The following is a 24,052-nucleotide window of genomic DNA, read 5'->3' on the forward strand; positions in this document are numbered from 1 at the left end:
ATTGTGACAACATGAGTAGTATACACTTGGCAAATAACCCAGTCTATCATGCTAGAACAAAGCACATTGAGGTGCATTATCACTATGTGCGAGAGAGGGTTGATCTAGTTTATGTCAGCACAGAGGATCAGGTAGCTGACATATTCACGAAGGCATTGGGCGCAGAGAAGCTGCGTAAGTTCAGAGACCTGCTTGGTGTGCAGGAATTGGGATTGAGCTCGAGGGGGAGTGTTGAGATATCGAGCTCCACTCGTGATACGCCAAGGTGACCGTTGTGTATTTATGTCACCGACTTGTCAATTGCAGACGCGGTTGGTACACCGCCCATGAATAATAGCTACATGACAGCTATCCTTATCTACTCTAGTTCGTGGCTCAGTTAGTATGCCACCTTAGTTAGTTGAGTTTGGTTTGAGATCCATATATAGGGTTCTTCTATTTCTTTGTATGAGAGTTCTTTTGGCTTACACAACTAAGAAGAGGAAAACTGTTTTCAGCCTCCACCCTTGTGTGTATTCCCCCATTGTGCAAGCAAGAAAGCTACAAGTGAGACTCCTTCCTTCTCTCCCACAATCTTGATAGGTAGGATGCTAGTTAGTTCAAGGAGTAGTGTTGGAATGGCAATTGCCATTTAGTGATGTAGGTTACACAGATGATGATGAGTATTGATCATAAATGATACCTCTCTTTATTGAACCATAGTGGTAGCTCTCTTCAGTGTGTTGGCTATGTTTCTAAATATTAATGGTAGCAATGATGGTGAATGTTGATCATAACTAGTACCTCTCTTTCTTTAGCCATAGAGCAATTTATACATATGGGCTACATAGAAGTGGGGCTTGATACATAAATCTATTGTCAACCTTGCCCATGACTACTATTGGGTCACACAAATGGAACCACATCACACACACACACACACACACACACACACTCTCTCTCTCTCTCTGTGTGTCTCTGTCTCTGTACAAAGCCAATTGAATTGAATGTTATTGAAGAAATCCAATGAGCTAGCTAGTAGGCAATGGATTGGTCACCCCAAAAAAGAAATATATAGGTGGTCGTGGCTTTGCATATAGGGGGGAGGAGACTAGATTGAGAGGATTTGCTTCTAGGTTCATACTTATTTATTCCAACATCTGTTGAGAATCAGCAATCACACTCACTAAACAGCCTCTTTGTATGGAGCTTCAGGGTTAAGGATATGCAGGCTAACTTATCCCATATGCACAATGGTGCCTACTACAGTTTCCTACTTTCCTATAAAGCATTGTACTTGCTTCCTTTTCTTAATGCAATATAGTACTCTTTTCTTTTCAGTGAAGTGTCAATGTCATTGTCCACATACACAAGATTGTGTTTATGAGTCCAAGTCTCAATCTTGGAACCTAATTCACTTGTGTAACAAACAGTGTCTTTGTCTTCTCCATCATGAGTCCACACTTCTCATTTCATCCTCCATAGCTTCCGGTTTTGCCATGCTCTAGATCCCGCATTTCTCACATGGTATCAGAGCCCAGTTGGGCATGGCATTGCTTCTCTAGCCTCTCTTGATTCCTCTCAACCTCAGTCTAGCTCAATGTCAGCTCATGACTTCATCTCCCAACTCTACTCTCACTGAAGCTTCCATGGCAGCCATAGCCAGCAGCACCCTGTCAGATTGAGCTGCTTATATCTCACTCCATATGTCAAATCTCTTGGAGCTTCCTTCTGGAAAAGTATTCCCCAACTCACAAAGCTTCCCTGTATCACATCAATCCAGGACGTTGGACCATCTGGAGCTCAGCATTGTGAAAATCCTCAATCTCTGCTCTGTGTCTGCTATAGCCAGACAGGACCTACCTTACTTGGAGCTTCAATAACTCCTCAACCAGGCCATTTCAGCCCACAATTTCTTCTAGGGAATTGTTCCTCTACTCAAGGCGCTTCATCCTAGCATGAAAATCGACTAGATTACTGCGCCCTAACTCCAGCATTGCGAAAATCGCGAAAATCTGTCCTGAACTGCGTCGAATTCGTTCGAGCTGCCTGCGTGCTGCATACAGTCCACGATGTTGACGATTATCATGGGGCTTTGATAGCCCATGAAGTCAGCTTCCTAGCCATATAAAAATTTTTGAAAATGATCCACTGTAGCTCCTGCAATCAGCAAAAAACCAGGCTGCCCCCAGAAACCCTAATGCAAAAGCCATAGCCAAAGCTTCAAAATTCTGACATTTTTCACTGTTTCTCTCACTGAAGTTATCAACAGTGATTTTAATCACTGAGCAATACTCTCTGAAGTTCATTAAAGTACTGTCACTCAGATTTGAAGGTATCAGCATCAAATCAAGAAGGGGAAGATTACACTTGGATTTAAAAAGAGTAAAGGACTTTATAAATTTGATATTCATTGACACTCAGTTAGTGTTTTTTAGCACTTGTGTCTCTCAACCAACTCTTCTGCTGCTCAAATCTAATAGTCTGAAGTTGATTTGCTACTCTTCCCGTAAGTCTAACATGGAAAAAGACTCTCCAAATGCTCGATTCAAAGGAGTCGGTTTTCACACCTGGCAAACCCGCATCAAGCTCATCTTGATGAAAAAGGGTCTCTGGGCCATCACAAATGGCAAAGAAAAGAAACCTCGGGACGCGGACCTTGCAACTACTTGGCAAAAGAATGATGACAGAGCCCAGGCCATTATCAAACTGGAGCTAGACGGCGGTTATATCCATCATGTGGATAACTGTGAGACCTTCACAGGATACATGAAAAAGACTTGACACCCTGTTCGGTGCACAATCTAAATCATCAAAGTATGGTCTCCTGATTGAGTTCTTCAGGCTTGAAATGAAGTCCAGCACATCACTTGCCACACATCTTAATTACATGGAAGGACTCCTAACCCAACTTTCAGGAATCAACATTAAAATGGATGAAGATGTTTGCATTGGTGTTCTACTTAAGAGCTTGCCTCCTGAATATAATAATGTATCAACAACTTTAATCAACATGCCAAATCCTGAACTTGTTGATATCCAGGCATCACTGTTAGAAGAGGAAAAGAAGCTAAAAACTAAGGAAGAACCAAGTACCTCTAGAGATGAGCATGCATTATATGTTGGCAACAGGTACAAAGGCAAGAAGGATCAGCTCTTCTGTGACTTCTGCAAAAGGACCGGACACACCGAGAAGTTCTGCCACGCAAGAAAGAGATCCCAAAAGGCCTATCTAGTCGCAGTCAAAGAAGAAGAAGAAAATGGAGCAAAGGAAGAAGAAGATGAAGATGAAGACCACCAGGATCGGAAGGACAAGACTCATCAGTCCTTGTACTCTCATAATTATGATAGACTGTTTTAAAAGCCTTGTATTTTCTTGCCCTAATGCTTCCTGCCATAAGCTTTGTAAACTCCTTATGTAACTTGGCATTATAGTCCCTGTACACTTTGTGAGGCCCCTGTTACAGCCTCTGGATGTCCACCATGTTTATGGTACCCACACTTAGCCTTTTTTGCGATAGCCTCTGGTGTTTTGCCATGTTTGTGGTATGCCCACACTTTGCAGGTGGTTCTCATTACAGCCTCTACACACTTTGTGCCTTTCTAGTTGTGATTGAGGAGGGTGTTGAGAATCAACAATCACACTCACTAAACAACCTCTTTGTATGGAGCTTCAAGGTCAAGGATATGCAGGCTAACTTATCCCATATGCACAATGGTGCCTACTGCAGTTTCCTACTTTCCTATAAAGCATTGTACTTGCTTCCTTTTCTTAATGCAATATACTACTCTTTTCTTTTCAGTGAAGTGTCAATGTCATTGTCCACATACACAAGATTGTGTTTATGAGTCCAAGTCTCAATCTTGGAACCTAATTCACTTGTGTAACAAACAGTGTCTTTGTCTTCTCCATCATGAGTCCACACTTCTCATTTCATCCTCCATAGCTTCCGGTTTTGCCATGCTCTAGATCCCGCATTTCTCACAACATCAACATGGCATTATTTACCTTTAGCGACATGTACTCCATTGATTTGATCTAAAATAATTGTGCATCCACTACTAGTGATGGTGTTACAACATTATTGGATTGTAGTGCTAAATTTTTGCAGTCTTCAAGAATAGTTTAAGTAGACCTAGAAACAAGCAACTTGGTTGATCTAGCTCAGTAGAGCACAAGGCTTTTGATTATGATGGTTAGCCTATTACATGCTTGTTGTAAAGTATTCCTATGGTTGGAGTTGCATGAAAGGGGGTAGTAGTAAAGGACTATTAGTTTTGGTGTCATACTAGAGGATGAAGCACACTTGTAAAACGCTATATACTTTGAGGTGAGATGAGAGAAATAACTTGATTTGGAACAATTTCAAGAAAATGCCAATATTGCAGCAAGTCATTGCAATACTCTTCAATATTTGCATTACTTTCAAAAGTTTGTTAGTATAGCCCTTTAGCACATATGCTTATTCTTGAATATTTGTCCTACTTTTGGAGATATGCTTACATGTGGTACAATGACAAGGTGGTGTCAAACCCAAAACATTAACCACTTGTTAACTTCTATTAAGTGACCCACTTCGAGACTTATGCCTTGCCTTTTAAGAAGGATTAAAAAAAAAGAAAATTATAGAAAAAGACAACTCTCTCTCTCTCTCTCTCTCTCTCTCTCTCTCTCTCTTTGCATCTTCATTTGAAAAGGCAGAAGGGCTATATTTCCCTATGCACTTACTTGTGTACCAATACAATCGACAACTATGTCTAGCCCTTATGTATACGAATTACACATATAGTGCTAAATACATGTACACTCCTCTCAATAAAAGGAAAATATACATAAAGTCATTTAATTTACATCATGCACATGACTCATTTTTTCCCAATGAGTTAAGCATTTTGATTGTAGTTTTAGCAAGAGACTTGCCCAAGTTGGATTTGGAGGCCCCTCATCACTTCCTATGAAGTGATGGGTGTTTATGTTACCTACTTCTTTGTGGGATTCAGTCCAAATGCTCAATGCAAAACTTCTTTTTCTCTCTCCTCTCTCTCCTGCCGAAAAAAGGCAATGCTCTTATGCACACCATAACACACCTTTCCTTTAGAAAATTAAAGAAGAAGAGCCCTCTCCCCCTCTCTTGAAAGGAAAAGGCAATACGCTTGCGCAATGATGTGCCCTTGTTTTAAAGAGGTTAAAAAAATGCGTGTGTGTTTGCTTTTGGACAGAAATTGCCACGCAAGATGTCAAAAAGATGATGTGGAGCTTCGAAGGCTCTTAAGGATTCTGAAGGTCCGAAGGGCGAGGAGGAGGAGAAGGGCGATCAGCGATGACCTTCATGCGCACGCTCTTCTTCTTTGGGGCTGGCACTGTCTATGGCGTCTATCTGGCGCAGAACTACAACGTTCCCGACGTCCGCAAGCTTGTGAAGACGGGCATCATCATCGCTCGCGTCTACGAGGAGAATTACAGGAAGAAGCCCAGCAGATCAGACGATGATCCATAGGTACGTACAGCTTTTCCACAACAACGCAGTTTTTTCTGAAGAGAAATACACACGGAACATGCATGTCTTCCTTAATAGTTTTCCCTTCATAACACGCAGTTTTGTGAAGACAAACACACACGGAACATACATGTCTCCCATAATATTTAGTACTGTGTTGTGAAGTGAAAAATGCATGAGACATACATGTCCTAAAAGTCATAGTATTGTACTGTGAAGAGAAACATACACGAGATATACATGTCCTAACAGCCATTATTTTGCGTGTAAGATAACTGTTAAATATGTGCCTCAGTTTCAGACTTCCAGATTTCAGATACTATTTATTTCTTGCTTTTATATTCGAGGTTAACTGTATACCTTTCTAGAATTGTGGCTCCAGATTCCAGGTACAGATCATTCCTTGTCTTTTCTTTTCACACTAAGCTTATCTTCAAATCTTTTGATGCTTCTTGGTGTAAAGAAATACTCTGACAGAGAAACACAAATAACAATCATACAACAAAGCACAAAGCACAGATTGATAAAAGAACACAATTAGGGTTAGGGTAACTTAGAGACAATGAACACAGAAAATAATTGAAGTGATATAATTGCTGAATATACAATGCTCATGCAGCAAACACACTATGCAATGAATGAATACTAAACCTTGAACTCTTGTATCTCAAGGATCAGAGCAAGGGTAATGAGTTGGAGAGTGTGTCGTATTCCGAACGGATCCCGAATCGCATCAAGGCAGCCTCCGGATGTTGAACACCAGCAAATGTAGTAGTGAGAAGTTGGATTTGATGCAGACGGCAGTGAGGAGAAAAAAAGACTAAAAACACAAGTTGCAGGAGAGAGAAAGACTAAAAACTCAGGCATGATAACTTGAAGGAGAGAAATGTTAGAAGTGGTACAGCAATGGAAGCATAAACATGCTGAAATAAACTGTTGAAACACAAGATAAAAGAAACAAAAAATGAATGAATACAAATATAGATGAGAACTCAGATGTATGCTCGGGAAATGGAATCCATATCGAACACAAGACAACAGCATACAATAGTGAGTCACTGGTTGTGCGGGCACCTTGGCACCGGCTCCTCTCTCCCCGGAAGAATCCACAAATGATGGTTGAAGTACTGAAGAGAAGGAGGAGCCCTAGCAAAATATAGGCATAAAATGGAGGAAGCAATAAATGCAGTCGACCAGCATTTAATGTTGGTCGGCCACTATTAAATGCTCCCCAACTCTAAAAAGGACACAAAAAAATGCTAGAAAAAATACTACAAAAAAACCACAGCCACTGCAGCACAGGCTCACATTTGAGTTGACTAATCTGCTAACAAGAAAGACAAAACGCAGGCAAGACAGCCTATAGGAGAGAGGAAACTGCCAAACGTAGGTTGTGGACGGCCTGGCGACAGCTTACAGAAGCTGGGCAACAGCTAGAGGAGAGAGAAAACTTCCAAACGCAAGTTGCAGATGACGTGGCAGACAGTACGACAATAGGTCTGTGCAGAAACAACAGTTGCTTTGCTGGACTGAGCTCCAAACAACGAGAGAAGGGCTAAAAATTAGGTGCCAACTGATGTAGACAGCTATGGACAGCTTTGGTTGAGATGTTCTCCACGAACAAGGTGTGGGCAGCAAGCTGAAACACCTGAAATCTGCAAAAACGAGATTCAGGGCTGAATGGAGGGCAGCATACATATTTATAGAAAGTTTGGGCCCTCCCAAGTGGGTTTGTGCTTATGGGACTTAGAAACTCCCTAGGATCGCGTTTTTTTAAAAACAAACAAGGTTTTTTCATTAATTAAGTAAGTTTTGGGGCTGTTTAAGCAAAGCTAATGCATTTTTAGCTCAATACTCTCTCTCAGGCTTAACAATGGTACCACGAGAAAGATCTTTTACCCCAAGGCGTCCCACCCTAGAACAGCTAGAGCATTGGACAAAGGGCGCGCATCGGCTGTCCAGCGGCCTACTAAGACTACAGAGGAGATGGTTATCTTACCAAGGGAGCCCAAGTGATCTCCTCAGAGAGGACAGGGCATCGAACAAAGGGTGCACGTCGGCTGCCCAGTGGCCTACCAAGCCTTACAAAGGCGGATGGAATTAGCTATGGATTTTTTTTGTTTTTTTATTTTTTTATTTTTTTGATCGATTTAGCATTAAGTGGGGGTTTAAATAAGTTTTCGTCCTATTGAGTATCTGAGTCCCAAACGGGAGAATGATAAAGGATGGTTAGACCCAAGACCTTCACAAAACAAGCATACTATCCCTATCGTTACTGGGTGTTGGTAAAGAAAGAAAATGACTGTGGGTATAGCAAATATGTGAAGCAAGCAAGACGAGCAAAGCAAGCAAGCAAGCTAAGGAAAAACTGCCTTGGAGATTGCCATGGAAAATGCCATGAATATGGTGGATCCAGAGTCGACCACTGCAAAAGACCGAGAAGGGATAAATGCGCATAGATGCATGTGTACATGAACATAATGCCAATGCATGGGGTAATGCAAAGGGCGATACAAGATGTCATGCTCACGCAAGATGCAATGCAACGATGCCACTTGGACAGTGTCCTTGCAAGGGAATTGTTTACGTGTCCAAGTGCCCTTTTACAATTATATCATCTTGACAATGCGGATGAAGTTACAAAGATCCATAATACGATAAATGAATGAATGTCTAAAAACTGTAAGTATCATCACTGTCACTATCAAGAGTAAAAGCTGCCCCCTCTCAAACTGGAAGGGAAAGCAAGAGGGAAACAAACTCCCCGTCAAGCTAAAGATGTAGGGGAGGGTGTACCGAAACCGATCCAATAGGTACTGAAGAACCGGCCAGTTGACCGCTTTAGTCAAAATATCTGTGAAATTGTTGGATGTAGGCACAAACTCTAGGCGGATAGTGCCTAGCTCAACTTGCTCTCTTGAAAAATGGAAGGGGACTCCCATGTGCCGCGTTCGTGGTGTAATGATAGGATTGCCCGCAAGGGCAATGGCACTTTGGTTGTCGCAGTAGACAACGGTAGGAGAGTCGCATGGAAAATGAAGTACTGCCAGTAAACTCCTCAGGTAGATGGCCTCAGTGGTGCCATCGAAGAGAGCCCAGTACTCAGCCTCGGCTGTGGAAGCGGCCACTGTCTCCTGCTTATGGCTAGACCAAGAAATGGGAGCCACGCCCAAGGTAAAGAGGTAGCCGCCATGGGAATGTCGGCTAATAAGAATCAGTGTATCCTTGCAAACATAAACCAGAACCATAAGTCAGGCCATAAGAATATTCAATAAGTACACCATAAATAACGTAACATGCGAAGACATTCAATCCAATGTGATATCCCAGGTGCTGTGAAATACTGACTGAGTATGTTAATTGAGTAAGCTAATTCTGGCCTAGTGTGAATTAACCAAAGAAGTTTTCCTACAATAGAGCGATAGGTATGTGCATCGAAGGGTTGTCTTAAGGTATCCTTCGGCAAGTGGACAGTAGGATCAAGAGGCGTGGCTACTGGTCGTGTCTAATCCGAAGTGTGTTGTTTCACTAGCTGAAGAGTGTACTTCTGTTGTGACACAAAAATACATCCCCCAGAATGAACTACCTTCATCCCCAAAAAATTAAGACAACAAACCAAGGTTTGTCATCTCAAAAGTAGCACTAAGCTTTGCCTTGATGTTTGCTAGGGCAGCAAAATCTGAGCCTGTGATGAGTAAGTTGTCAACATATAGCAGGATATAGCTGGTCCCCTCTGCAGTCGATCGAATATATAAGTTCGGGTCATAAGGGGTAGAATGGTATCCATGAGTCTATAAGAACTCATCCATCCTATGGAACCAAGATCACGGTGCTTGCTTCAACCCATAAAGAGCTTTCTGCAAGCGGAATACCTTATCCCTCGGGTTCCCTGAAGGAAAGCTCGGTGGCTGCTCCACATAGACTTCCTTCTCCAAATAACCATTCAGGAAGGCACTCTTGATATCCATTTGATATATCAGCCAACCGTGGTGAGCAGCTAGCGCAAGAAGTAACCGGAAAGATGTCAACCGCTCGGTAAGTGCAAAGGTCTCTTCATAATCAATGCCTTGCTTTTGTCGAAACCCTTGCACGACAAGGCAAGCCTTGTACTTATCTAAAGTCCCATCAGGTTTTAGCTTGGTCTTGAAAATCCACTTTATCCCGATGACTTTCTTGTGGCTTGGACGATCTAGCAATGTCCAAGTTTCATTTTGGTTAACACTCTCTAGCTTCTTTTCCATGGCCTTTCGCCATTGAGGGTGTTGAAGATGTCAGAGTGCAGCGGTGCGGAAGCGTAGGACTGAGAGAGAGAGAACGCAGAGAGAGAAGAGAGAGAAAGAGACAGTGGAAGATGAAGATCTGCTGTATAAAGTGTGCTGAATACAAAGATATGCAGATATATACACGGGCGCAGTGTGCTGGACTGCGTGTCTCCATCTCAACGATGCAACCTGCTGTTCACCTCGAAGTCCGCTGCAATCTGCACTGTCTCCTGTCTGAAATCTGCGAACAGAGACGGAATCTGCGCGTGTCACCGGTCTGTAATCTGCGAGTAGAGAAGTGTGGGAGACTGCTGGAGATGTCGGCTATTTATAGCCAAAATATGGACAAAACAGTGCGCTTGAAATACCCTGTCGGCTGCATTAAATGCAGCCGACTGCCTGCACAGGTTGGACTGCCACGTGGCAGTCCGACTGTGCAGTCCGATTGCACACTGTCCGACTGCACCTGCCTGCCTGCCTGCCTGGCTGTGATCTCTAACACCCCCTCTCGGAGCCTGGGCAGGGCAGAAGCCTGAGGGATCTGGAATGTCTCCGAAGTAGAGCCTGGGGAAGTGCCTTCGTAAACAAATCCGCAAGATTGTTCTCCGTCTTGCAGTACTCCACAGTGATTGTCTCATCCAGAAGCTTCTCTCTGATGAAGTGGTACTGGATCTCTATGTGCTTCGTCCAGGCATGAAAAAACAGGGTTCCGTGCCAAGGCAATGCAACTCTCATTGTCACATTGCAGCAAAGTAGGACGAGTCTGGGGGCACCCAAGCTCCTCCAATAATCTCCGAAGCCACACAGCCTCACATGTGGTGGAAGACGCGGCCCGATACTCCGCCTCAGTAGACGAAAGGGCTACCGTGGGCTGCTTCTTGCTACTCCATGAAATAACACCTGCACCCAAGGTAAAGCAGTAACCTGTAGTAGACCGCCTGTGGTCTACATCACCGGCCCAATCCGAGTCGCTTCAACCTGCAAGTACAAGATCTGAACCATCTGTCCCTGCGGGATAATGAATCCCTAAATCAGACGTCCCTCTCAAATACCGAAGTATCCTCTGAGCAGCCTGCCAATGCACCGTCTTAGGTTCACTCATGAACCCTGCCAAGAGCCCAATAGCAAAACATAGATCAACCCTAGAGTTGAGAAGCCAAATCAAGGACCCAATCAACTGACGATAGCGGGAAGCATCCGCCAAAGGAGAAGCTGAATGGGAAGTGGCCTTCCAGTTCGGATCCATAGGAGTAGAAAGGGCCCGACAATCCTCCATCTCAAAAGACACCAAGAGCTCCTGTACATATCTCTGTTGAGAGATGAAGATCCCCCTCTGAGACTGATAAATCTCATGGCCCAAAAAGAAATGGAGTAGACCCAAGTCCGTCATCTCGAACGTCCGATGTAAAGCTGACTTCGTCTCTTGGACCTGCTGGGCATCATCACCTGTGACAATCAAATCATCAACACATAAGACAAAAAGCACACAACCATCCTCGGAAGTGTGAACATAAAGCTGCGGATCGGCCTTGGATGCCGATATCTCAACTGAGACTGGAGGAACGAATCAATCTTCTCGTTCCATGCACGCGGAGCCTGCTTGAGGCCATACAAGGCCTTCTTCAACCTGTAGACTTTCCCATCTGAAGATCCAAAGCCAGGAGGCTGCTCAACATAGATCTCCTCCTTCAAATCACCATTGAGGAAGGCCGGCTTCACATCCAACTGGTAAACAGACCATCTCCTATGGCCAACCAAAGCAAGAATAGCTCTAATGGTCGCCATACGAGCTGTGGGGGCAAAAGTATCATGACAGTCAATCCCTGGGCGCTGTGCAAAACCTTTAGCAACAAGGCGAGCCTTGTGCTTATCCAAAGAACCGTCGCTAAGGTATTTGGTCTTGAAGACCCACTTGACGCCAATCACCTTCTTATTCGGGGGGCGGGGCACGAGTGACCAAGTGCCATTCCTTTAATAGCCTCCAACTCGGCTTCCATAGCTTTCTTCCATGGTGCGGACTGTAAAGCCTCCTTCATGGAGGTGGGCTCTCGATCCTGCATAACACGGGTCATTAAACAATAGTTAGAGCAAACAAGCTCTGTAGAATGTGCCTGGTGCCGCCGTGACCGCCGCGGACCATCCTGCGGTCCCCACTCCTCAGGAACCCCCCCGATCCTTGAATCACGGAGTGTATCACGGGCCCAGCGAGGAGGAGGCCGTACCTCCCCTCGTCTCTCTCCATCAGCAGAGGACTCTGGAATATCCACCGGTGGTAACTCTGAGGTGACCGGTGGAGCAGTAGACTCTGTGTTAGAAACAGAATCATAATCAAAAGGCACGGGCTCCAGTGGAACTGTAAAAGGAGCCCAACTCTCCCCTGGATCTCCAAGAACGGGATGCTCCTCACCCGTTGAAGTAGCCGGAACCTCCACAAACCGCACATCGCGGCTAGTGTACACATCCCGCTTGACGGGATCATACAGTCGGTAGCCTTGGGACTGGGAGCTGTAGCCAACAAATACCTGTCTTCGGGAAGCTACTTCAAATTTATCACGGTGAGCCTTGGGAATGTGAACATAGGCATCACACCCAAAGACCCTGAAGTAAGAAACATCTGGCTTCGTCCCAAAGTAAGCCTCAAACGGGGTCATCCCTTCCACGGCCGAAGTAGGGGATCGATTAAGGATGTGGACTGCAGTAGCCATAGCCTCGGCCCACAGAACCTGAGAGGTCTGTCGGTGCTCCATCATGGTGCGCGCTATCTCGATTACACTGCGATTCTTCCGTTCAAGAATGCCATTTTCTTGAGGAGTGTTGGTATTGGCAAACTCCTGGTGAATTCCTTTATCTGTACAAAACCGAGCAAACTCATTAGAAACAAATTCACCACCCTTGTCGGATCGCAAGGTCTTCAACTTCCGGCCCGATCGGTTCTCCTCAAAGAGAAGCCAATCCTTGAAGTGTGAGAAAGCTTCTAACTTTAATGCCAAAAAGTAGGCCCATGTCATCCTGCTGTAGTCATCCACAATCAGCATGAAGTACGAGCTCCCACGCAAGGACTCATTCCTCATAGGGCCACATAGATCCGTAGATACAAGCTCCATCGGTGAAGTAGACCGCCGCGAAGCTGTGTGGGGAATGGCATCCCTATGCTGCTTCCCCCGAATGTAGGAGACACATGGCTGCTGGCTCACCACTATATCTGGCAACCCTCGAACAAGCTGTCCACGTGACGCCCTCCGAAGATAATCATAGTTTAGGTGACCAAACCGAGCATGCCATAACTCTGACTGTGACTGAGAGGTAAGAAGAAGAGTAGAGAGGGCGGTGGAAGACTTCAGTTTATAAATGCCGTTCTCCTCATATCCGGATGAGAGAACCTTGCTCGATCCACGATCAAGGACTCGCACCGTAGTACTGTCAAACTCCACCAAAAGGCCAAGGGAGAAAATCTTATGAACTGAAAGGAGATGGTACCCTAAGCCTGGTACATGCAAAACCTTTGAAGTATGGGTACCACCTCGTCCATCGGGAATAAGCTGCATCTTACCCCGACCTGCAATAGATACTGAAGAGCTGTCTCCAATGAGAATCTGCCTACGCGAGGGTCGCAATTGGGCAACACCATCTGATGAAGGAGTCATGTGCCGTGAGGCACCACTATCAACAATCCACTCTCGAGCCTAGGGAGCCGTCATCACAGCATCAGAAGCATTCGGTGAAGCGTCCTCAATGACAGCTAGATGAAGAAATGCAGTTGATGAGGGTGCAGCCACCGCTCCAGAATCCTTGGTGTCCTTCTTGTTGATGTCCTTCTTGTCTTTGTCAGGGCAATCCTTCTTCCAATGGCTAGTCTTTCCACAGATATGGCATGTGGAGTCTTTGTCCTTGTCCTTCTCCTTGTCCTTCTTGGACTTGTTATCCCCCTTCTTCTTCTTTTGGTCCTTCCCCTTCTTCTGAGAGGCTTGACCTGTCAGCGCCTCCGTCTTGGAAGCATTCTGTCCCTTTAACTGTTCCTCTTGGTCCAAGACCATAGGAACCAACTCTTCCCACCGAAGAGTAGACTCTCGCCCCGAAGCAATAAGGGCAGAGTAAAATGTACCGAATCATGGCGGCAACTGGGACAAAAGTGTGATCGCCATGCCATGTCTTCGGAGGAAATCGGCTTCCCCGCATTCTGAACGTGCATCTGAAGCTGCCTTAGCTTGTTAATGTGCTCCCGCAGCGAAGAAGACTTGTTTACGGATAAGGTCCGCATCTGTACCTCCAAAGAAACCCGCTTCATAAGGGTCATCCGATTGTACATCTGATCAAGCTCCAGCCATATCTCCCGAGCCACCGTCAAGTGCTTGATGTGAGCGATCACGGCTGTAGTACATGATAGAAAGAGAAAGGAACGAATCCTTGCATTCAGTTTGTCCCAATGAGACTGAGCCTTGGCCAACTCCGCACGAGCATCGGAAGAGAGTTTGGACTCATCTCTTACCGAGGGCCGGTCGATCTCCTCCTGTACCAGCTCCGCCAAATCATAGGACTCAAGGATGGCCAACATCATAACGCGCCAAATGCGGTAGTTGTCGCCGTCGAGCTTTTGATCTGTAGGAAGAGCCGGTAAGACAGGCACCTTCCGGTCCATAATCAACTGGAACTCCAAGTCAATCTCTGTAGACATCTTCACTTGTAATGCCTTCATAAACACAAAAGCAGCCCCCTCTGACTGGGAAAACTCAGCCTGCTAAGGCTCTTCCGCGTCTTGAACCTTCTTCACCCGCCGGAGGCGATGAAAAAGCAAAACCTGCACTTGTAGGCTGAAAACTCAAACTTCCTCCGCGTCAAACAGCAGTAAACAGCAGCAAATCCACCACCTGGACTCCTTTCCTGCGCACCCACACTCGTTTCAGCCTTGTTCCAAGGCGCAGCCCTCCTGTCTGCCCTTAAACGCAAAAAACGCAAATTTGTGTCGCGATGGAAACTCCTCTTCAGGTTGATTCTGCGCTCAGTCAGCCCTCTAACACTGCTCTGATACCATGTCAGAGTGCAGCGGTGCGGAAGCGTAGGACTGAGAGAGAGAGAACGCAGAGAGAGAAGAGAGAGAAAGAGACAGTGGAAGATGATGATCTGCTGTATAAAGTGTGCTGAATACAAAGATATGCAGATATATACACGGGCGCAGTGTGCTGGACTGCGTGTCTCCACCTCGACGATGCAACCTGTTCACCTCGAAGTCCGCTGCAGTCTGCACTGTCTCCTGTCTGAAATCTGCGAACAGAGACGGAATCTGCGCGCGTCACCGGTCTGTAATCTGCGAGCAGAGAAGTGTGGGAGACTGCTGGAGATGTCGGCTATTTATAGCCAAAATCTGGACAAAACAGGGCGCCAGAAATACCCTGTCAGCTGCATTAAATGCAGCCGACTGCCTGCACAGGTCGGACTGCCACGTGGCAGTCCGACTGTGCAGTCCGATTGCACACTGTCCGACTGCACCTGCCTGCCTGCCTGGCTGTGATCTCTAACAGAAGAGTCTCCTGCCATGTATCCGGCTTAGAATGCGCTATGTAATCGACTATAAACAACAACACAAATGAAGCCTGAGGAGCAAACCAGGCAGATCTTCTAGGTCCCTCCAGAGTGGAATCCGGTGGTAGGATCCTCGAATTCCGCATGGTCTGCTGGTACCAGCGAGGTAACGGATCTCGCGGAGGGGGCCCATGGGAGATGAAGGATCTGCAGTAATGTCAGGAGAGCGGAAAGTAGACCAGGCTCAGTAGGCACGATCTCCGATGATGTGGAAGGAGGAATAAGAGCGGAATCATGTGCAGAGGATTGCACGATATCCCTCTCGTAAAAAACGACGTCCCTCCTAACGATCACCTTGTTTGTCCGAGAATCGAACAAACGATAGGCTTTTGCTTCAGACGAATATTCGACAAAAATAAGATCAGCTCGGGGAGTGAGCTTTCCTATCTTATTATCAGTCGTGTGTTTGTAGGCACGACATCCGAAGACTCTGAAGTGGGAAATGACAGGTCAAGAGTTAAAAAATGCCTCATACGGGGTCTTTTGAAGAAGAGCTGCAGTCGGGCACTGGTTGAGGATGTATACCGAAGTGTTAAAAGCCTTGACCCAAAGGCGCTCAAGAAGCTTTGTTGCAAACAGCATAGAGCGTGCCATTTCCATGTCTGTCCGGTTCCTACGCTGTACAACTCCATTCTGAGAGGGGGAGTTAGTAGAGGTGAGCATGGCGAGAGATGCCATGCTTCAGTAGAAACTCGGAAAACTCGTGGGAGATAAACTCACCACCGTTATCACTCCTCATGCAACCAACACGATGTCCAGTCTGGTTATGAACCAGCAGTACCCAAGCAGAAAAATAGGTAAAAGCATTAGACTTATGCCTGAGGAAGTACACCCACATGTATCTAGAATGATCATTCACTATAAAAAAGAAGTATAGCGCGCCATTCAAGGCGGCAGTGGATGTTGGCCTACAAAGATCAACATGAATCAATCTAAGAGGCTTCTCAGCACGATGTGTAGACTGTTGAGGGAATGGGGTATGGTACTGCTTTCTGAGCTGACAAGCTTTGTAGACATCGCAAGCTAGTTTAAGGCGGGGAAGGCCCTCAACCAGCTGACGGCGAGATAACTCATAAAGAGAGTCATAACCAATCTTGAAGACCAAGTACCTTAGCGATGGTTCTTTGGACAAGCACAAGGCTCGCCTTGTTACTAAATGTTTTGCTCAGCGCCCAGGCATTGACTTTCATGATACTTTTGTCCCCACTGCTCGTATGGCGACTATTCGAGCTGTTCTTGCCTTGGCTGGCTATAGGAGATGGCGTGTCTATCAGTTGGATATGAAGTCGGCCTTTCTCAATGGTGATTTGCAGGAGGAGATCTATGTTGAGCAGCCTCTTGGCTTTGGATCCTCTGATGGGAAGGTCTACAGGTTGAAGAAGACCTTGTATGGCCTAAAGCAGGCTCCGCATGCATGGAATGAGAAGATTAACTTGTTTCTTCAGTCAAAGTTGGTATATCGGCGCTCCAAGACCGATCCGCAGCTTTATGTGCACACTTCCGAGGCTGGTTGTGTGTTGTTTGTGTTGTATGTTGATGATTTGATTCTGACAGGGGATCATGCACAGAAGGTCCAAGGGACCAAGACAACTTTACATCAGATGTTTGAGATGATGGATTTGGGGCTTCTTCATTTCTTCTTGGGCCACGAGATTTATCAGTCTCAGAGGGGGATTTTTATCTCTCAACAAAGATACATACAAGAGCTCTTGGTGACTTTTGAGATGGAGACGTGTCGGACCATGTCTACTCCTATGGATCCAACTGGAAGGCCACTTCACACTCAGATTTTCCCTTGATGGATGCTTTCCGCTACTGTCAGTTGATTGGATCCTTGATTTGGCTGATCTTTGTTTTGCTGTGGGTCTTTTGTTAGGGTTCATGAGTAAACCCAAACAGGTGCATTGGCAGGCTACCTTGAGAATTCTTCGGTATTTGAGGGGGACCTCTGACTTAGGGGTTTCTTATCCAGCAGGTACAGATGCTTTAGATCTTGCTCTTACAGGTTGGAGTGACTCGGATTGGGCTGGCGATGTGGACCACCAAAGGTCTACTACAAGCTACTGTTTTACCTTGGGTACAGGTGTTATCTCTTGGAATAGCAAGCAGCCGCCCACAGTAGCCCTTTCTTCTACTGAGGCGGAGTATCGGGCTGTGTCTTCCACCACATGCGAGGTTGTGTGGCTTCGAAGATTGTTGGAGGAGCTTGGTTGTCCCTAGACTTGTCCTACTCTTCTGCGGTGCGACAATGAGAGTTGCATTTCCTTGGTACAGAATCTTATATTCCATGCCCCGACGAAGCACATTGAGATCTAGTATCACTTCATTCGGGAGAAGCTTCTGGATGGGACCATTGATGTGGAGTACTGCAAGACGGAGGATAATCTTGCAGATTTGTTCACGAAGGCGCTTCCCCAGGCTCTTCTTGCAACCAGCCTTCCTTCTTGGAATGGGTGGTGATAACCTGATTTAAGAGTTAATTACAGCAATAAATAAATGCACATAAAATGAAATACACACTTTACCATAACATTCTTGGACAGTAGACGCCCTGTTGGCCCCAAATATTGGCGTCCCTTGCGGTATTTCTTTAGCTTTCATTCAATTGGAAGGAGTACAACTCGAGATTCTTCAATCTCCTCTCCTGCTAACCAATTGCTCTTGCTGTCATAAATGACCAGCAAGCCTTTTGGGTCATTTGCCCCTTGATTCACCCAGAACTTCTTCTCCAATTTGACCCTTGGCTAGCCAAATGCTACCCCAAATCAATTTGGGATGGGTTGGTTCCTGAATTCCCTTGATAATCTTCAATTATCAGCTGTTGATTTCAGTCCCTTGAGCCTTCAATCTTTGGCACAGATCCCAAAGTGGCTGCTAAACCCTAATTTTTGCTGTAAATCAGGGTTTACTACAGAAATTACAAATCAGGCCACCAAAAATGGCTGAGATCTCCTCCGAATGGCTGAGAATTGCTGAGAATGGCTGAGCATAGGCTGAAGGAGATGAGAGAATGTTGTAGAGAGAGAAAATTCTGAGATTTGTCACGAAGAATTGATCAAAATCAGCAGCTGCCCTGTTGTATCAGCCCCAAACGGATGCACCAACAACAATAGGAGCATCAGAGACTATGATCTTCAGGAGAAAGTGCATCAGAAGCAATTGCCAACTTCCCAAGGTCAAGAATATGCAATCTCCATCACCAAAATGGTCTCCAATGATTGGGAAATGGCCCCTAAAGCTGGTAGCAACAGTCCAACACCTCTTCCCAACAGCTCCAAAATGAAAAAATGAGATTTTCCTCTCCCTTCAGCCCTATTTAGCCTTTCCCCCACTTGCATGGGAAAGTTTTGCCAAGTGGCAGCTTTCTTAATCCATTTTCAGCAATTTCCAGCCATTTAATGAATTTTCAGAATTAATTAATTCTGAAAATTAATTCAGTCCTTAATCCATGCCTAGAAAATTGACCTTGCCCATCCAAAAATTAATTGGCTAGGCCATTTGCAACCCAAAGTGATCCCATGCATTAATTGACCCTTGGACAAGCATTAATCCATTAATTAATGCCTAGTCCTTAGTGTCACCACTGACACTTAATGGCCAATTAATGGTCCTAGGGGCAAAACTGACACCAAAATTCACCTAGAATCTAACAAGTGTAACTTGTTACAACTTTTGCCTTTGATACCCATCTCTTTCACAGGGTCCTTCGGCCTTCAACTGTGAAAAAGTAGCTTGCACCTCACATGTGCAACACATGTGCATCTTTTAATTGCACATTTGATCAATCCTTTAATCAAATGTCAATTAAACATAAGCAAAGTATCAAATTTTCAGGTCCTCGTGGCACTTCTTCGGCAACATGCTAGATTCCTCAGTCTTTTGACCTGTCCAAGATCTAAGAGAGGGTGTTAGAGAGTCATTTCTTGGACAGTGCAGAGTGCCACGTCAGCTGACTGATCAGTCGGACAACAATTTGGTCAGTCGGACAATTTTTGCATTATTTTATGGAGTCAGGTGCATTTATTGCAGCCGACCTGGTGCTGGGCACTATTTTTTTCTTGGCTATTTATAGTCAGTTTGTGGCACACTCATATATTCCGATCTGACATCTGATAGAGTCGGTCTGCTGAGACTGACAACGTTCGGGCTGACGGAGATTGAGGATCTCAAGGCGGAGACACACATAGATATTTTCTTTGCATCCGTGTATATTTCTGCACTCTTATAGAGCATACTGCTGCAGATTTTCTGCGTTTCTGTCTCCTTCTCTCTCACTCTCCTCTCTGTGTTCACTCTCTCTCAGTCTTTGTCCTATGCTTCCGCATCGCTGCACTCTGACAAATGCACACCTGATTGGCCCCAAAATTGGCACCCCTTTCGGTATTTCTTTAGCTTTATTGAAGAAAAAGTTGATTTACAATGGGATTCTCCGGATCCCCGTCGTAATCCAAACTCCCCTTGCTGTCCAAAGTGACCAGCAAGTCTTCAATTTATTTTGCCCCTTGATTCGGGCACTTAATTGGCCTTCACCCACTTCATAGACGATGAAAATGCCCCAAATTCAATGGTTGGCTAGTCCTACACCTGAATTTAGCTGAAATTCACATTCAGCCTTGTTGAATTCAAGTCTTGGAGCTTCCAATTTTTGGCACACTTCTCAAGATTGCTGTTAAACCCTAATTTTTGCTGTAAATTAGGGTTTACAGCAGAGAAATTTACAATTTCACATCCTCCAAGGGTCCAAATGTTGAGATATTCGGAGCAAGGCTGTGAAATGGCTAGGAGATGAGAGAGAAAGCTGTAGAGAGAGAAAATTCAAAGTTTTGTCGCGAAGAATGATTGAAAATTAGTCAAATGCATCTGCTCCCCTGCTACGATAGCTTGTAGATGCAAAGAATTGAAGAAAATTAGTTATTTATTGCTGCTGCCTTGTCTCAACAGCCTGTAGATGTTGTCACTTGCTGTTGATTGGTCTTCTCCTGCCCTTGGCTGCCTCAAAAGGTTCTCCAATGGCTGCAAATCAGACCAGTATCATCTCCTCCCTCTCTCTTGTAGGTTGAATACACTAAAAATGCCTCTCTCCAGCCACTAAAGACGTTTTTCAGTCTTGCATGGGTATTTTCGACAAGTGGCAGCCTTCCCAAATGGTTTTTCCAATATTATTCATAATTAAATATTAATTTTCAGTCTTTAAATTTTGAAAATTAATCTAATAATTATTTCGGTGCCCTGAAAAATAATATGACTTGCCAATGATTAAATTGACCAAGCAACTTCCATTCTCGAGTGCCTTTGCGCCATCTTTGACCATCAGATTGGTGTTATGTACCATTAAACGCCACTTTTCTGGTGTCACCAACTAACACTTATGGCCAAATGAATGATGTAGGCCAACAATTGACACCAGATACCACCAAGTACCTGTGTGACATAACTTATAGCAACTTTTGCCTTTGACATCCCGTGATTTCGTCGAGTCTCGCGCTTATAAATTTACTTTAACCCTTATTGCACCTCACGTGTGCAACATTTACTTAATCATGTGATTAAAAATTAATTCACATGTTAAGTGAGGTTTCAAAAATACATGTCCTCATGACACCTACTATTTATAGTTGCATCCCCCCCACTTGGCAGACACACACACTCTTTTAGTCTTCAGTCTTCTCTTTGTAGGTGTACACTTCGACACTCGGACTCTTCGTGCTTGGTGCTACCATCGTCATCAGCCTGATTTGGTGCCCTCACTGATGCTTTGAACTACGTGCTTGGACTGATCAGTCCATCATCATTGTATCAACATTCTTCTTTAGTTAGTGGAGTATTCTTCTCTCCTCTCTCTCTCTCTCTCTCTCTCTCTCGACTTCTCTCTGTGTTCGTGTTTCTCTTTCGTTGTGCACTCACATGGTATCATCACCTAAATGAGGACATGATTTGGAGATTTCTTGTAGAAGAGCAGGTTTTCATTATATAGAGAAGCAACCCAAATTTTTAAAACATAGATTTTCAGCCTATGTTTACTATGTTTATAGCCCGAACAAGTGATCCATTGCTCGTTTTTACCCTCAAGCAGCCAGGCGGCAATCTCCAAGGACCAGGTGATATCAACTTTTGCATTTTAACCAAAACACAATTTTGCATTTTTGTTGGTGTTCACTCCTTGTTGGCAGCAACATATTTCTGTAGAGGTGGCAACTTTCTCTACCTTGGCGATAGTTTTTGGGCAGGTCCTAGCCTCTTGGTGGTAGGTGACTGTTGTTTTCTCTGTCAAACACAACCTACTAGGTGTTTGTAGATTCAAAGATGTCTTATCAATTCACAAGCTTTGATGACTCAAAGAAGGAGCTTCTTTCGAGGCACTCTTTTGAGCGGAGACATGATTATTGCGATTATAGTTAGCATGAGGAGTCCGCCATTTACACTCGTCCCCCTTCTATTCATCTTTCATAGAAGGCTTCATTCTTTGTGAAGATACCGTCCTTGATACCCTTGGTATAGGTGTTTGTCTTACCTTCATTACCCAAAGAAGACAAACTTGATGGTTCGAACTATTTGTTGTGGTCGTGTAAGGTGGAGTGCATACTTGACACCTTCGATCTTTGGGCTTTTGTTTTAGATTCCATCCCCTGTCCTAAGGAGGATCTTGTAGATGAAACTTCTTTGGACCGTGTAGCCTTGTGGGATTGGCTCGACTCTTGAGTCCAATCCTTTCTCTTTATGAGTTTGTAGGATTCTATTCTTATGCATGTTCGCAAGTTGAAGACTGCGGTGAACGTGTGGAAGAAGGTTGTGTCTTTGTATTAGCATAAGATGTTTGGCCACAAGATTTCCTTGGAGAAGAAGTTGCAGATGCTTAGTCTTGATGATTTCTCCTCCATGAAGGAGCACATCACAAAGATGGAGGACATGGGAGGTGAGCTTGCCTCTCTTGGTTGATGATATCTTTTGAAGACATGGCTATGATTCTTTTAAAGAAAAATGACTCCGGTTTGGTTGTCCAAGAGACATCACCCAGCAAATCTATTGATGGTGATGCTTCAACCTTTGTGGAGGAGGACTATGCATTTTTGACTTGTAGTTATGATTCTTCAGTGGTCGATTCAGCATTTAATAGTGCTGAAATGTAGCAAACATGGTATTTTGACAGTGGAGCTTCAAAGCACATCACTTCTATGAAGTTTTTGTTTTGCTCTTTGCACTCGGCCCCTGCTGGGAAGCGTGTTACATGTGCAAACAGCAACATTTATGATGTGTGGCATTGGAACAGTCACTATTAGTGCTGCAGATGGTTCTGGCTTCATGCTTCTAGATGTCTTGTTTGTGCTTGGCATTACAAAGAACTTGTTATCTATCTTTGCTTTTAACAAGCATGGCTTTGAGATCATCTTTGAGGATGACAAATGCATTGTCAGAGACAGGGAGATGGATTATACATTTAGGTTGTCTGGGACCCTGTTTTGTTGGATATCTATGATGCACAATCTCATCACATTTGGTATTAGAGTTGGGCTGTTGGCTATCTTATTTATTTTTGCAACACACATCCTGACATTTAGTATGCAATATCTCAGGTGAGTAGGTATATGCATAGCCTACGGACTATACATTGGCAAAGTTGTTAAGCAGATTTTCAAATACTTGCAAGGTACTCAGTCATATGCTTTATTATTTCTTGGGGGGGAGGGGAGGGGGGAGGGAAGACTTGCTATTACAAGCTTATCTTCAGACACTAGGCAGTCTACTAGTGGACATTGTTTCTTTTTGGGCCGTTCATGCATTTTCCAGTTGATCTTCAGACACTAGGTAGGCTACTAGTGGACATTGTTATTTTCCAGCTAATCTTTAGATACTTCTAAGATACTCAGTCACATGCAATTATTATTTCCCAGGTGATCTTCAGACACTAGGCAGTCCTCTAGTGGGCATTGTTTCTTTTTGGGCCGTTCATGCATTTCATGGCTAAGCAAGAAACAGCCTACAGTGGCTACCTTTTCTTGTGAGGCTAGCAGCTTTCACCGCAACAATGGAATGTGTATGGTTGTGTAGATTGTTAGCTGATTTACATTTACCATTGGACGGTCCTACACCCATTCTTTCTGACAGCCAAAGTGCTATTGCAAAGGCACGAAATCTTGTGTTTCATGCTTTCATGAAACATATTGAAGTGCATTACCATTATGTCAGAGAAAGATGCTACGGAGGAGAGATCAACTTGATGTATGTTTCTACACAAGAAAATGTTGCACACATTTTCACAAAAGCACTACCTCGTGAGAAGTTTGAGGCTTTTCTCAAGTCCTTAAACTTGCTACCCTTTGGTGATTGATCATACTTGTACTTTACCACACTAGCACTACAGGGGGTTTAGAATTTGCTAATTCTATGGGCAATGCCCATGCCCAATGTTTTAGTCTTTAGTTCTTAGTGTGAACACAACTAAAGTTATAAGTTGTGCCACCACTCTTAGAGTTAGAGTTAGAGTCAGGTAACTCTAGTTGAGTTAGAGCTAGGTCTTTCTTAGACCTATGTTGTATCTTTTATTCTCTTTCTTTCAGTTCAGCACGTACACTCTACTCTTTTGCTTCAACACTCTCATTGTTTCTCTTTTCTCTCCTCCATAGTAGTTGCTATAATTTTCAAACATTCTTGATTTTCCTCCTATTCACACTTTGTTCCCTAGTTGTTTCCAGGGCAAGCAACATAGGCAGATACATCCCTAGGTTGCCACTAGGAGGG

General features: G+C 44.5%; 1 protein-coding gene across 1 annotated transcript in view; it reads left to right on the forward strand.

Moving 5' to 3' along the window:
* The first annotated feature begins 5,174 nt into the window (after window positions 1-5,174).
* The window catches only part of LOC148012436 (uncharacterized), a 45,513-nt gene continuing 26,635 nt past the window's right edge, over window positions 5,175-24,052 (forward strand). Inside the window, exon 1 of the mRNA XM_087669639.1 lies at window positions 5,175-5,477. Coding sequence (XP_087525765.1) covers window positions 5,301-5,477 — 177 coding nt within the window. The 5' untranslated portion in view covers window positions 5,175-5,300. The remainder of the gene's footprint in view (window positions 5,478-24,052) is intronic.

Source organism: Lygodium microphyllum, chromosome 27 (assembly GCF_053477565.2).
Source record: "Lygodium microphyllum isolate KBCC chromosome 27, Lygodium_microphyllum_v1.1.10, whole genome shotgun sequence".
NCBI lineage: Eukaryota > Viridiplantae > Streptophyta > Polypodiopsida > Schizaeales > Lygodiaceae > Lygodium > Lygodium microphyllum.